This window comes from Buceros rhinoceros, unplaced genomic scaffold (genome assembly GCF_000710305.1).
Source record: "Buceros rhinoceros silvestris isolate BGI_N320 unplaced genomic scaffold, ASM71030v1 scaffold582, whole genome shotgun sequence".
In the NCBI taxonomy this organism is placed as follows: domain Eukaryota; kingdom Metazoa; phylum Chordata; class Aves; order Bucerotiformes; family Bucerotidae; genus Buceros; species Buceros rhinoceros.
In genome coordinates this window covers 11,548-27,519 of record NW_010400414.1, presented here as the reverse complement: position 1 = coordinate 27,519, position 15,972 = coordinate 11,548, and the positions used below count along the sequence as shown (strand labels likewise).

Below are 15,972 nucleotides of genomic sequence, written 5' to 3'. Positions count from 1 at the left end.
CACATCACCGAGAGGATGGGTGGAAATATTTCCATGACTATTCAAAGCCGTGACTGCTTAAATATTAGTATCATTAGACGTTGTTTTTAGCAGCCAAAAAAGCAGACCTGAATTCCAAGAAACCTTTCATTTGTTCTGCTGGAACACCCAGCCGTCAACGCAATTTGCACATTTAACATCAGCTTCAATGAGAGTTACATACAAGAGAACTCAAGCCTCTGATGACAGTGCTGCAACTTACTTTACGCAGTTAATTGAATCTGCTTTTATGCTCCGTCTCACTGACCATCCACATTATTAATGCCTCAAACCCAGGCTATGTCACAGCCTTCTTTGTAGCCTGACATCCCCTTTGAGCCTACAGTCACATCTCACCCACATGAAGAGCACTTAAGGTCCTTGTTCTGTGCCACAAGGGGTAGCTGATCAGGGTGAGAGAAGCTGCCGTGAAGATTTGAATAGATGTATGAGGTCTGTGCAGACATACCTGAATGACAGTAACGATGTGAGAGCTGTACAAGCTCAGGCTACTCTTTGGACTGCATGAGTATCCACCCAGTGAGTGTCACAGACCACACCGGAAAAGCAGCGAGTGCTAGCGTGGACCAGGTGAAAGGAAAGATGCGTGGACCAATGCAAACACACCCTATGCGACTACTTGCATGCAAACCATCCACGTTACTCTAACTGAAATATGATTACACAGAGGGGAAAAAAAGTAGGACTTGAAAGTAAATGAGTATGGTCAGAAATACCGTGGAAGACAGGAAAAAAAGCCTCAGCCTATTAAATTTAATGTAAAAACAGACTTCTGCCTGTTCTAGATGAAAACATTTCATTTTGGAGCTGTTACAAAAGGAAGTAATCTCAGTGTACTTAACAATGACACAAGTTGCTCTTTAACAAAAGAGGGAACCCTCACTAAGCTCACGTCATCCTGAAAAGCTGAGATAGATTCAAACTATAACCCATTTTCTGCTGACCTTTGAACCCAGCCTTAAAACTCCAAGCTCCTACTGGCCACCAAAATCTGAACAGAATGGAAACAAATCTTTTGTCTATGTTGTAAAGTGAAACAGTTCAAACGTTACCCAGCACCTTGAGGAAAAGGACTGGACAAAAATACAACACCTGATGAGGGAAAAAACATGGCTCCTCGGGCTAATTTGGCTTGGGCTCTTTTGCTAATCCACAGACTGGAGAAAAAACCCTCAGGATGGATTAAGACCATCAAACTAAGCAACAAAATTAGTAATATATTTTTTTCCACGACTTGGAAAAATCTAGAAATGGAACACTGCCTCTCAGATTACAAATCAGATGACGAGAGCGAAGACTGAAGGCTAAAATGTTGGAGATTTTGGAAAAAAGTGAAAAACTGAAGATGCGCTAACATTTTTCTTTGCACCTTTGGATGACAAACATCTTCCATTTTTGCATAATTAGGTATAACATCCATAAATAAGTATACAAATTAACCACAAGAAAGCAGGGTGCAAACTGTTGCTGCGATTTTCTATGGTGGTATTTATCTCATAATATTTAAAACTATAGTTTCACTGTGTGACATATTGAAAGAATAATCTGTTTTAGTAAACTCACACAAAAATTATTAGGTCCATATCGCACCAAAGAAGCTTATGAGAGGAAATTAGGGCACAAAAGCATTATAAATAAATACTTGGGTCCTACACAAGACTATTTAGCCTGTGTAAAAAGATGTATCACCATCCAAAGTTGGTCTTTTGTTCTTGGTGTATTAGCTGGGTTTTATTATTCACCTAGAAATAATTTTCAGATGGTTGCTATCTGGCTGATTAAAAAAAATTTTTTTTTTTAATTTTTTAGTTCTATTTCTACAAAAGCTGACATTTTCCAAACAGAAGAAAAAACCTGACTGGCACGAATTAGTACAGCTATCAAATATATGCTCAGTCTTAAACTGTAATGGCTATTTTAAATTTACACATAACTCTAACTTCATTTTAATATACATTTATTGAGAAATATTTACTCTCCAAAATTGAGTATTTTTAAATTTTAATAACATGTTTTCCATACATTTTTCTTATTCAGTTACTTCCATTTCTCAAGACAAAACAAATCTAATTCTGAAGACTCAGAACTTGGTAAATATTTGCTCAATTTTACAACATATTGACAACTACATTACTGACAAGAATTTATTCTCCAGAAGAAACTTAGAGAAGATAACCTCCAGATTTTAATTACGGTGAGATGAAACAGCTCAATGCCAGCAGCAGCTTTTTTTTTTTTTTTTTAAAGTAATCGCCCTGAAGAACTTGGAATGTCTCCTGCTGACTAATACTCCTAACTTACCATAACACGCTCGAGAAAATTCTGCAGCTTTTAGACGAGTCTGCCTTTGTGGCTGCAGTGTTCCATTTTCTGGACGTGAAAATGGAGCTATTTGTTATCTGTTCACTGAGAATATGAACCAGATCCCCTGTACGACTCACACATGTGGGGTAAGCGTGACTTACGTCTTCGGTCACACGGAAGCACCTGGTATTTTGCAGACAATAACAGTGGAAGCTGTGGGGAGAAGGTTGGGGAAGGAGGGTGTGCCCCTCCCACCCCCAGCTGGCAGCACCTCCAGGGGCTGCTGGAAAACGTGAAGTGTCGGGGGTAAGAGGAATGGAAATAACCAGATCTAGCCATTCTGCTACTTCTCCCTCAAAAATATTGAGTAAGTCGAGATATTCTTAGATGTATTGTTCTTGGCCAGACTCCCCTGCTCTACAGCTGTTACTTCTGCTGATGTTTCTGGAAACACTGAAGCTTAGAGGACAAGAACCAATCTACTTCAGTTTGTACACACAGTAAGAATTGTTTTCTGGTCTATTCATAACTATTCTCTTGGTTTTGTGAGGTAAGAGGTTACAGTTTATAAGGGATGACAACAAGTATTTTCTACTCATAAGGCAGACACACAAAGACAGAAATCACTGAAGAAGTTCTAGAATAGAAACTGTGACACCTTTCTCCACAAAGTCAGTCTTTTTTAGTACACACACGGTTTTTCCAGCTTAATTTTCCAAAATACTAAAGAGAAATAAAAGTGCTCACACGTTAGCTTAAACCATCCCTCGGTTATATTCTTAATCTTTGTAAATTTTAAGTTGTCCAAGTCAAAATCATCTAATTGTATACTGACAGCAAAGAAATGCCAAGGGATTGCTTGGGGCTATTTCAGAGAACCTCACTGTATCCAAAACACAAACATGTCAGCAGACAGCAAACCTCACGAAAAAATAGCACTTTTCTTTTTAACACTTTCAAAACATACATGTAAAAAAAAAATATTACAAAGCATTGAAATCTTTATTACAGAGGACGCTACGCGTGGCAGTATATAGAGAATGTCCCTCTGATAAGGGACTGTGAATTACTTATGTTTCCTTCCTTACCTCTTATTCTGGTAAAGAGTAATTTCACTCAGTCTTTAAAATTCCTCCTGTAAAACACATCCCACAGTTCTCAGCTTTTCTCTGTCTTATTTTCACCTCACTGATGCCAGCAAAGTAACACACAACCCCAAAGAGATCTTTGACTATGCTCTGGAAAATCCGAACCGCTTGTAGCGAATACGAGGTCATCGCAATCTAAATGTAAGGGTAGTCATAATCTAATCCCAGAGAAAAATTCCTCGGACACAAACAATTAAATACGTCGTTAAATTATTAAATCCGTAGGTGCAGGATTTTAATGCTATGACTCCTAAATAATATTCACTATTTATAAGTAATATTTAAATGTATTATTATAGATTTAATGTCACTTCTAAATCCTGAAATACTATTGAAAAATTATTTACTGATATGATATACCACAAAGACATAAATCTCACCTTTACTCATTTTCACTGCATATATTTTAAAGTACATTTTTAGCAGGGAATATGCAGAATTTTTTTACCACTTTCACAAGCTGGATTTGGTGCAATGTCACTTTTTCAGAGACAAAATACCAAAGAGTTGCTATTACAGCCTCTAAAAATTCCTATATACATTATCTATTTATACTTACAGAGGTAAATACTTGAAGGTGATCTCAGCTTATATATCATCCTGATCCATCAAAAAAAAACGTCAGTCGAACCATTTTTATGGACTTGCTTGAAACGGCCAGCTGAATACATACAGATTTAATAAACGACGACTTCCACACTATGCCAGTATTTTACTTCAGGAAATCCTTTTTATGCCGATGAAAAAAAGAAGTCCATTTCATTACGGTAAGTCTCTTAAACCGAGTGCACAAACTGTGACCACTGTGAATGTTTTGGCCTTTTCTCCCTCCCATGAAACAGAAAATTGTTAATCTATGACCAGTATAAAACATTAAGCTGTCTCTGGTTTTTCAGTCCAATTTAATTCACTTGGTTTCCCCTCACTGATTGCCTTTGGCTGAAGAGTCACATGTTAAAAAAAGAGATGAAAATATACTTGTTGCTTAAGTGTGTCATGCTGGGAAGCCATTCAACTAAAACAGGAGCTATTTGTTCACAGCATCTATCAGGGTCAGTCTTCAGCGGGTCTTTTTAACTCAGAGCCTTAGTCTTGGACTTCCAATCCTACCTACATTCATTTCAAACTGCCATGAATCCACAGTTTCAACGCAGCATTGCCTTACATTGTTTAGACTACTATGAAAACTATTTTGGCTTCACTGGGAAGAAATATTAATGATCTTTTATCGTTACTGGGAGTCATAAGACTCAATAGAGAAAGTACGATGATGTCCTTGAAGGAAACCATAATAGACTGTATGAGTAACTGCACTGAACATAAGAAGAAAACAAAGCTCCATTAAAGAGCTATAGACTCTGGTTTTAGCTGGACCCACTCTTAGCGAACTTTGCAAGATTACTTATCTCTAAAGGAAATACACACTCGACTGGGAAATTTGAAACACAGCCTGCAACTGTCCACGGAAGAAGCACCAGAAATCCATTTCTATCCTGACCAAAGTCAGTCAGGATAGTTGTGTTACCCACCGTGACTCAAAGCCAGTATCTGAGAAGATCTCAGAAATAACTACCTCCATTTTAGCCATAGCAAACAATTCCTATTAGAGACACAATTCCTATTAGAGACACAATTCCTATTAGAGACACAATTCCTATTAGAGACACAATTCCTATTAGAGACACATCAAGGTTTCAGACTGGGCAAAAAGAAACAATTTTGGAATAGAAGCTAATGGTATTGAGAGCATTGAGATGGTGATTTAATTTTGCAGATGATAATCCACAGCAAAAACACTGAGGGAAAATAGAACTCACGACTGCTACCCCACAAGTGTGTATGATACTGAATTATATTGGTTCTAATAAGACACTAATAGATTTAACATAAAATTTCATTACCGTTGATCCAGATTCTGTAATCTACAGAATCATTTCATAATCAGAAAATGAAGGCAGTAACTTTAAATACTTAGAATAGATTGACAGGATTTACCTGACACATGTTTGGATTCCAAACTTTTGAACATCACTATCTTAATCAATCTTATTAGCACAGTCAGTTTATAGCTTGATCTTTGTTTAGATAAATGGTGATAAAATGCATTATTCAAGGTTGGAAAAACATGAATTATTATAAAAATAACTGATGAATGGAGGAGGGGAACTAGTGACAAATGACATGGAGAAGAATGAGGTACTCAATGGCTTCTTTACCTCAGTCTTTACCGGTAAAACCTGTCTTGAGGAATCCCAGGGTCCTGGGACCAGAGAAAAACTCTGGAGCAAGAAGACTTACCCTCAATGGAGGGGACTAGGTTAGGGGGTGTTTACTGGATGTGTATAAATTCATTGGGCCAAACAGGCACTTGCACCCAGAAGTGCTGTGGGAGCTGGCCATTGTCATCATGAGGCCACTCTTCATTATCTTTGAATGGTCATGGCAATTGGCAGAGGTTCCTCAAGACCAGAAGAGAGCAAAAAGCACTCTTATCTTCAAGAAGAAAGATTCAATGAATTACAGGCCAGTCATTTTCACCTCAGTCCCTGGGAAGGTGGTGGAGAAAATCCTCCTGAGAAGCATGTTCAAACAAATGAAGGACAAGAAGGTGCTTGGGAGTAGTCAGCACAGATTTACGAAGGGGAAATCGTGCTTGAGCAATCTCATTGCCCTGTACAATGAGGTGATTAGCCTGGCGGAGGAGGTGAGAACAGAGTATGTCGTTTACCTTTACTTTAGTGAAGCGTTTAACGCTGTCTCCCATAACATCGTCATAGACAAGCTGACAAAGTATGGGTTAGAGGTAAGTGGACAGTGAGATGGATTAAAAACTGGCTGAACGACCAGGCCTGGAGGGCTGTGATCAGTGGCACTAATTCTGTTGAAACTAGTGGTTGAAACCTGGCAGCAAACTAGTGGTGTCTCCCACAACTCAGTACTGGAGCCATTACAGTTCAACATCTCCATCACTGCCCCAGACAATGGTACAGAGGGCACCCTTAGTAACTCTGCTGATGAGACAAAATGTGAGGAGTGGCTGAGACACCAGAGGGTAGATGCCATCCAGAGGGGCCTCTAAAGGTTGAAGAAATGGGCTGACAGGAACCTCATGAAGTTCAACAAGGGGAAGAATGAATTCCTGGATCTGGGGAGAAATAACCCCAGGCACCAGTACATGTGGGGATCAACAGGCTGGAAAGCAGCTCTGCAGAAAAGGACCTACTGGGTGCACGCCTGGGCAAGCTGCTCTAGGCGACCCTGCCTGAGCAGAGGATTGGACTAGATGATCTCAAGAGGTCCCTTCCAACCTAACGATTCTGAGATTCCATGATTCTCTTTCCTTTTTTGAATGTAATTCTGTCCTTACCCCACTCTCTTAATTCTTAAATCCTTTACAGCATCTTCAAAGAACATGCAGTGTGAATAAGCTGGGTTCAGTGAAGCAACACGCTCACGTATACTTCTTTCATGTGAATTACCTGTGAGAAACTGTGCATCGTGTTTCCGTGTGACCTATATGCAAACTTAGCTCATGAAGTGCATACTTGTTACGGACAGAATGCTACAGTGCTTTTAATATGCTAATTAGCAATTCTCTGAACCACTTCAATTAGAGAAGATATTTATAAACTCTTCCCTTCCGTATAAAAGGAACATCAAAAACAATATAATATCACCTGCCTCCTGTTATAAGAGCCTTCAAACGGAGTTTTGTTTATATGAAACTTCATTTTCCAAAACCATGGCTCAGGAATGCATCATAAGGTCTTGTAATTGGATTACTCTTAACCGACTTGATCTCTCCCTTTTCAGCATAAAGAGTTAGCTCACTTCAGAAAAGAGAAAATAAAATTAAAATAGTAACTTCATTATTTTTGTTAGCTTCATTAAATATCTAGGATAAACATTATGTATATCCCATTTTTCAATTATAAGTCTTCTAGCACTGGCGCTGTGATATATTAATTTTTTGTGGCTAATGATAATTAAGAATTAATAATGATAAGGCTTACTCATATGAATACTTCAACCTGCTACTTAATGCCGGAAGTTTAAACAGATGTGTAGAACCAAGACTATATAACTGCTATATTTGTAGAATCCGAGTGTTCTTGTCCATGTGGAAGTAAGCTTTGTTTACACTGTAAACACAAATGAACCCAGGAAAACTGGGAAAACACGGTTTTAACTGGCAATTAAAAGCCCAAAGGTGTAGGGTAGCCCTCAGAGCACAGTTATGAAAACTCCCTTCAGTTACCAGCTAGTAAAGTACTGAAATAAAAATATCATTTTGTGTTTTTCATTCCTTTAAAAACCTTTGAGGCCTAAAATATGAGGATTCACACTCTTAGACCCATTTAAGAATAATACTTACTTAAGTATTTATCCATCTTGTTGTCAACAGTCCTTTATAGGTTGAAGTACTTATATTTTAAGACTGTAAAATGGATCTCCCAGAGAGAGCCATTAGCTGTTGTCATGTTTTCGAAGGGCAGTGCATAATTTTTGACAACTACACAAAATTTCCAGAGTGCTCGTTTTCAGTTCTTTCTAATGAAAAGTGAACTGCTGCCATAAAATTCTTATTGGCAGTAACAAGCAAACACAACATTCTCCATCTAATAACCAGCAGGGAGAGGTGCAGCTACAATTATGTCCAGAATATATTACAAGGAATAAGCATTATAACGTCTAAGACTTTAAAGCCAAAACCCTTTACCTCACCTTTCCTTTTCTTCCTCCCTTCTCTTCCCCACATCTCCAAAACTCCACACGGTATTCCACACAGACCTCATGGACCATCATCAATACCATCAGGTTTACATTCATGATGTATATTCTAATGGTTACGAAGCCTTTTGGACTTTTTCCCACAAAAATTAACTCTCTCACCTCTAATCTGCCATGCTCCACTTCTTTTGCGATACTCCATTCCTACTCTCCATCCTTGCCAAGGCCACACTCCTTATCCAGTCCGCTGGTGTTCCCCTCCTCCACCGTCCACCCTCTCTCGTTCTTCCTGCTTCACTATTAATACCACCTACTTAAAATACCACAGTGTCTCCACATCCTCATCCAACTTCATTCACCTCTCATCTCACACTCCCAACAACTGCTGGTTTGGCCAGTCCCAGACAGCCTCCTGGTTTCCAGTTTGGGGATGCAGCTGAGGTTTTGGAGACCTAATGACCCACCCAGCAGGGGTGGTCTTGCTCGCCTGTCCTTTCTGCCTCCTGGCAGCGCACTTTCATGTCCTCCCCCACTCTGGCTTTGGTTTTCATCAGTGAACCATTCAGATCGCTAAACCAGCAAAAGCTACTGGTTCCTTGCTCGCTCAGTTTTCAAACTTGCTTAGCGATCTCACTCAAATTACCAAAAAGCAAAGGGAGGGATAGTGAGAGAGGAGCCCTCTGATTGAATACAAGAAGATAATAAGGAGAGAATGGGCCATTTTTACCTGGCACAAGCCTTAAGTTCTATCCCAGAGTAAGTTTTGGGTTCTCTACAGCCCTATTAACTTTGGGTTTCTGTGTTTGTTAGATGTATTCTTCTTCTACAACCACTAGATCTCAAAAGCAGAGTAATCGTCATCGGCTGGGGGTGCAGGGTAACACCATTTTCCTCACTTGTTCTCTTTCTTGCTTTCACCATTCCCTCTTGACAGTTTTTTATTACACAGCAGCACTAATATATAAAACAGGAAGCGTGGTGAAGTCTCATCCTGACTTCAAGCACAGTCACCAGTCACTGGCTTGGAATAATGGTAGGTCTTGGCTGTCCTGCCCTAAGTCATGAAGGCTACATCACAACAAGAGATTTTTATTTTCAAGTTGCCTGCTCTGAATCAAATCTACTTCAATAACTGCTAAAAATATCACTAATCTTCCTCCTCTTTCAGATAATACTTAGTAAAACCGCATAACAGTGCCCTTCCTTACTGATTGAATAAGACCGCTTTGGCAATTTTCTCCCAAGTTTTTTCTACCACCACGAACAACTTGAGAGAGAAGCACAGTCAGGAACTAAAAGGTCTCAGTCCCTGAGACAGATACTCAGATATATTGAGGATTGTTTCAGAAGCAAGCCTGGCTTCCCCAGGGCTATAAAAGCGTTATGTATAGTAAGTCAGAGCAAAAATAACTTCCTACAGAAATGCAGGACATACGTTTCTGAAGGTTAAATCATTGTCTTTTTATGATAAATTTTAGTGGTTTTTTCCTTTTGGTTTTGCTGTTTGAGGCTGAACAGCTTATTTCTTGAAAGCCTTCATTTATCCTGAAGCTTTTTCTTTGAATTTTGATAATTCAAATGGAACTATTACCTGCAAATATAGGAACGTTAATTCCCAGTCCCACTTGCAGAGAAAACTGCTAACCATAAATTCTTCCCAGTTATCTATTAACTTGCTGTGATAAAAGCTGTGGCCTGTTCCCATGGCCAGCAGTTGCACTTCATCAGGAAGATCCAGAACACTACTTTCAAGTGAATTACTGATAGAACTTTGTGTAGGCCACAAATCTCATAGTTTCATTAAGTATTTGCTGTAAAGAAACTGAACTTGCAGAAAAAGTGCAAGTACATTAATAAAGGCACTCTGCCTTAGCTAAATGTTCCAGTTTTGACTGCAGGAATGTTCTCCAACTATCCAAAATAGTGAACAATCACGATTTAAAAGAAAGCAAAGAATTAAAATTATGTGTAGAGCTGTAGAGCTGATGAGTCCGAGTCATTATTTAAACCAATAAATTAAAATATTTTAACCTATCATGAAATCTTCCAAATACAAAGTTACACAGGTAATAAAAGGCTCCAGTATGAAGTAGTGCAAACTGTGACAGTAATAAAACTCTGAAAAGCCATTCATTAGACCAGCAATTTTGACATGAAATAAAACCTCCAACCAACCTGACTGCTGAAGAGTCAACCAAGATTCTCTGCAATCCTTAGATTCATTGTAGATACTTACGCAGTTTAATAACAGACTAGTTTTGAAAGAAATCAGTTCACAACAGCACCCCGTTGAAGGCAAATATGAACAATATCTCGGATTTTGTCCTTCATACACAGGGGGAATCTGTCGAGGTTCAAACCAGGACTGCAGATTTTCAGTGGTAAATCTCACCACCACTTACATCACCAAAATTTGGAGATGCATCATTGTCCCCCCTGCACTACAGTCGGTCAGTTATTACTCGTGTCAGTGTGCAGAGGAGTGGTACTCCCAGTGCTCTGTCAACAGTTTCACCCCGGGTCAGAACAAACTGGAAAGTCCTATTAGCCCAGATCCAGAGGCATACCTACAGTGTTGTACATGCCAGCAAAAGAGGAAACTTCTCCTTACGGTTACAGATTTCTGACACACCAGTAATAATGCTAGCATGCAATCATACACGAGAATGAAAACAAACCCAAACCAGAGTAGTATTAAATCTTTCAGAAAGCTGCAGTGATATTTTCTATCTGTATTTATGTTATAACTGTCAACAAGAGCTAAGGTGGTGTTTTGTCTGCACTTTGTTCTCTGCGCAAAGATCTTTCTGTTACTAGCCCAGATTTTCAGCTAATGAATGATACTTCTGTGCACGTGTTTTGTTTTGATTTTACAGAGCTCTCGTGGGTTAACCCCAGTGGGCAGATAAGCTCCGCACAGTTGCTTGCTCACTTCCCCCGCATCCCAAGTGGAATGGGAGGAGAGGAAAGGAAAAATAAAAATGAGAAAACTTGGGGGTCAAGATAAAACAAACAAATGAACAAACAAAACAAAATTTGTTTCATGAGTGAAGGATAAGTTGAAGAAGAGGGAAGAAAATAGGACAAAACGAGTGATGCTAAAGCAGTCCTCACCACCTCCTGCAGGCAGACCAATGCCCTGCCAGATCCCTAGCAAAAGATTGCTAACCCTCCTAAAGCCCCCTCCTTCTGCTTTTATTGGTGAGCATGACGTTATATGGTAGGGAATGTCTCTTTACTTAGTTTGGGTCATCTGGCCGGTTGTGCCCCCTCCCAGCCTACTGAGCACCCCCAGGTCTATTGACTGCGGGGGCTGAGGGAGAAACACTGATGCTGTGCGAACACTGCTCAGCACAAGCTGGAACCTCAGTGTGTCATCAACACTGTTTTCATCACCAATCCAAACCATAGCACCACACAAGAAGAAAATTAACTCCATCCTCAGCAAAATGAGCACAAGAACACAGCACAAGAGGTACAGCTCCACATCCGACAATCCTAAATGATAAACTAACTTTAAAAATTCTAATACAAAGCAGGAAGAAAAAGATGGGCTGTGCTACTTTAGACTTATTAAGGGGTGACATTTTCTGCTGGTTTCATGAGCTAAATGACCTCACCAAAAGATACAATGAGCACAAGAAGGGTAGCCAACAGGAATCAAGAAGGGAATGAAAGAAAAAGAACACAGCACCCACCTTTTTTGCTGCCAGTGAGTGTTTGCATCAGCTCCGTCAACTCATCAAACACCACTTCAAATTTGATTTAGTCTTGAATTGAACTAAAGCACCTTCTAGAAGTAGCAGTCACAAATGCAAGCCTCTTAGGCAGTATTCAACACCCTTTGGGTAATGGTTCCACATCCCTACGCACCTCCTCTTTTGGACCCCCCCTTTCCTTACAGCCATGCCTTCCTCCCTGGTTTGGATTGCAGAATCCTGGAACTCGCCCTGCACCAGCTCTGGCAGTCACTCACTAGGGCACCCTGCGAGGCCATTGAGGTGACTGAAATGGCAGACTATGCACTGGCAGGTGTCATGTCCTTGTGCATGTGTCCCCGCCCTCCCCTCCAAGTCATGGCGAGAGAAAGAATATTTTTGTACCGTTTTAGTGAGCTGAACTAGCCAAAGGTATGGCAAGAGACTCAGACACACTTGAAAGGGGAGCAGGGGTGGGAGTGGGACAGTGTATCACACAGAAGGCTCAAGTCTAGGTAAATACTAAGAAATACAGATAACAACAGGGTTTTTTAATATTTTTTCTAATTTTTAATTTGAAGCTACGACAAATTATCCTATTTTCCATGAGAAAGCTGCAAATTAGCACCTCTTTGCATCTTACAGTAAAATCATGTCACCTCACACTGTCACCCCTCCCTGTAACACAGAGGGACCAGTCTCAGCCACACCTAAACCACTGTGGAATTTGGTTCTCCATTCTTCCTGTTTCTTAGAGACAAAATTAAGGGTATAGATGTTGACGTTCTAGCAAATGAAGCGAGCTACTATGCCATGTATTTATGCATTTTTATATTTGCAGTATATATTTATAAATAAACCCCTGCGCTGTACGTAAACGCATTGTAACGTGACTCCTGCATGCAGCCCTTCTCAAAACAAGCCTTTTGTGTTAAAGAATTTACATCAGCCTCCTGCAGCCAAATGTGCAAAGCACCAGTCCTATACTTAAGGCAATGTAAATTAGCTTCCCCACACAATGTTCTATCAGATAAGGCAAACAATCCAAACAGAACATTTTGGATAATAAACTGTACCATACCATTTTGACTGACTAGAACATAGCCCAGGAAAATAAATGTGAACTTTTTTTTCATTTTATATAGAAAAATACATACTAACTTTGGTTAAGAGCTCATTCAGTAACAACAGGACTGAATACAAACTGACATAAAAATGCTTCTGAATTGAAATCCTGTATAGCTATAAGTTCTGTTTAAAAAATTCAACAACTTTTCACTCAGTCCTTAAGTAGTAAAAACCACTTTCATTGCAAACAGACTATTTATTATTAAAGGCTAGTATTAAACAACCACTCCGATACTTTCACGGCTGGTTGACTCTGATAGTTTAAAAGCGTGTGAAATACACTGACCTGGGTAGAAAGCCTGCTGTGTCTGAGGAGTTAATTTTTCTTGCACAGTGCGCTTTTCAAAGTGCCCTGCAGATGCGTTCTGATGGAGGCCTGGGTGTCTGCTGGCAAATCCCAACTCTCCAGGTTCAGAAAACTTCAGATAAAGCTGTGGCTCCAAATCGCTGAAAGAGAGGTTTATAGCAGCACGTCTCCCACTGCCATAGTCGCTGAACAGAGAGCTGTCCTCGGCGTTCTGTGTCGGTAACGGGAGGATCCGGTGGTGCAGCTGCGGGCTAGGCAGTCTCGAAGATAACGGCGAAGGAATGGGCGACATCTGCTTGTGTGTATTAGATAGCGGATACAAATTACTGAGAACATTACTCACTGCTACTAATGAAGGTGAATGCAGCCTTTTCTCTTCCAGTTTAAGGCTACTACTCGTCTGAGAAATATCAGCACTTTCATTTACAGGCAGGTTCAAAAATAAATGCTTGCCGCTTCCCTGGGATACCGTGGTTCTTTTCTCATATATTGAGCCTGGCAAGTTTCTGTCTGCTCTTGTGATTTGTTGCAGTCTCTTCCATTCTGCAGCTTCATCTAAACTGTCGTTCTGTATAACTTTCAGCAGGGCTTTATTGACTGCTCCCACAAGGTTGCATGACTCATCAGCAGCGTGCGCGCTCTCTGCTTTGTACTGCACGCCAGGGCTGTCCTGCTCCTTTTCCTGCAGCACATTGTTTTTAGAGTCTCCAGCAGCCCCATCTACGGAGCGTGCATCAGTTCTTGGTGGTATAAACTCGTTCTGCACCGTTGTATGAACAGGAGAAATGGTTTCTTTATCTCTGTAAAAATCAGGTAAAGACTCTGCAGGGGGGTTGGCAACTTTTTTAATACAATCTTCTGAATCTCGTACTTCAGCGATTCCTAGTTTCTCCTTGCATAGCTTGCTACTTTTCAAGCTTTCAGCAGCTGCAGATTTACTTAACGTCTCGAGTTTGTTAGCTAGATTGTCCTGAGATGACTGTACCAAAGCGATACTCTGTGGTACCTTTGTAACTTCGGGGATTGTGATGCATTCTCCATTATTCGCTAGTTCAACTGCAACCACGTCATCGCTGTCTCTGGAGCTAGAACCCGGTAAGTCAGCATCCAGTTTCACAGCTTTGTTGCTCCCAAGAAAATACCCCTCTCCTATCCACTTTTCTGGGCGTATACTGTTGTCTACTGGTAAATCATCCTTAGCTTTTACTGTTAGCCAGCTGGAGGCAGAAAAAGAACTGGGAAAACTCCTGGTAGGAAATCTTGTGGGGAGCATCTTCTTATTTTCTAGTTGCATGTCTTGTGTACTCACCGAAGAAATATGCCCATGTATCTTTTTTCCCCCTTTCCGCTGTCTGAACCCCTCAAAGCTCTCTTTTCTTCTATATTTCCTTACTTTTTTGCTATCCAAAATGTCTTTATTTGTGGAATCCAGAAAGAACTCCTGCTGATGTGTAAGACTGGAGTAATCATCACCTTTAAGTTTGGGGACTCCCGAAACATCCTGTCGCTTTCCCTCCTGATGTCCTGCGTTAAGGCCCAGAATACGATGAGATCTCAGAAGGCTGGATAACCATTTTTCCTTTTCAGCAGTTCGTTTGTACAGCTCAAGGAGAACGTCTTTCATGGTAGTTTGCTTGAAAATAATATCTCCAAAGTTTTCATGTGGCTGTTCTCTCAGCTCCATCTGTAATCTCTCCCTTACTTGATAGCAGCTACAGAAACGTTTACTGATTCTGTCCAGAGTTACACAGCTCTTGTAAGTAAATCCTCTGACTTTTCCCTCTGGAAGATAGAAGCTGATGTAACAAAGCTCCATAATGGGTTTGTGCAACTGAAGGACAGTATGCGTGCCTTCCATTATGCTTGCCAAATTAGTCATTCGTTTAAATTATGTGCTAAGTGTTTCAAAGCTTGCATGACATAGCATGTGAGGCAGGGAATGGACGGAAGGCATCTGACTAATCTTCAACAATAATATTGTCTGCTGGAAAAAAATAAAGAGAAGCCTGTCAAACTTGATTACAGCAAATTTAACATGACAAATAACAGCCTTGAAGAAGCACAATCTTCTCTCAGCATATTCTGATACAAGTCTTTTACCTTGAAAACTCTGTCATAAAAAGGACGACATTTCTAACACTCAGAGTCATAACCCTCGTACATCCACCCTCTGCCTCCAGGCTGCCCAGTCAACACTGTTCCATAAGGTCACAAGATGTTCACTAAAACATCCATTTCAAGCAGAATTTACTTTTTAATGCTGGAATCTATTGCCCTCTCTCTGTTACAAGTTAACTTTCTGTTGAACATCTAGTCAGAAGAACCATTCAAGCATGTATGTTGCCTTTTTACTCAGTCAGCAACGTAACAACCAGCAATGTAACACCATCACAATCTCACAACGTCATTAGCTCTTGCTGCTTCATCTACCAAGAAAACACACAAAAATTAAAAAAGACTGAACATTTTCATCTCATATTTAGCTACGAAACTGCTGTGACATCAGGAAAACTTGCAAGAAGGAAAAAAAAGACTGTTTACCTGGCTAGCATATGGGTATAAAAAGATGTAAATCGGTAGATATAAATCGGTACTGTATAAATCTGTCTCGATTCAA

At 40.1% G+C, this 15,972-nt stretch overlaps 1 protein-coding gene across 1 annotated transcript; it reads right to left on the bottom strand.

Moving 5' to 3' along the window:
- Positions 1-13,263: 13,263 nt before the first annotated feature.
- On the bottom strand, positions 13,264-15,213 carry LOC104489635 (formin-1-like). Its single transcript, XM_010131816.1, has one exon. The coding sequence runs from the start codon at positions 15,211-15,213 to the stop codon at positions 13,264-13,266; it is 1,950 nt and encodes a 649-aa protein (XP_010130118.1).
- Between the last annotated feature and the right edge of the window lie 759 nt (positions 15,214-15,972).

What these genes read in the sequence shown, in the direction of transcription:
- LOC104489635 (XM_010131816.1), bottom strand. Translation starts at nt 15,213, where the DNA reads ATGGAAGGCACGCATACTGTCCTTCAGTTGCACAAACCCATTATGGAG.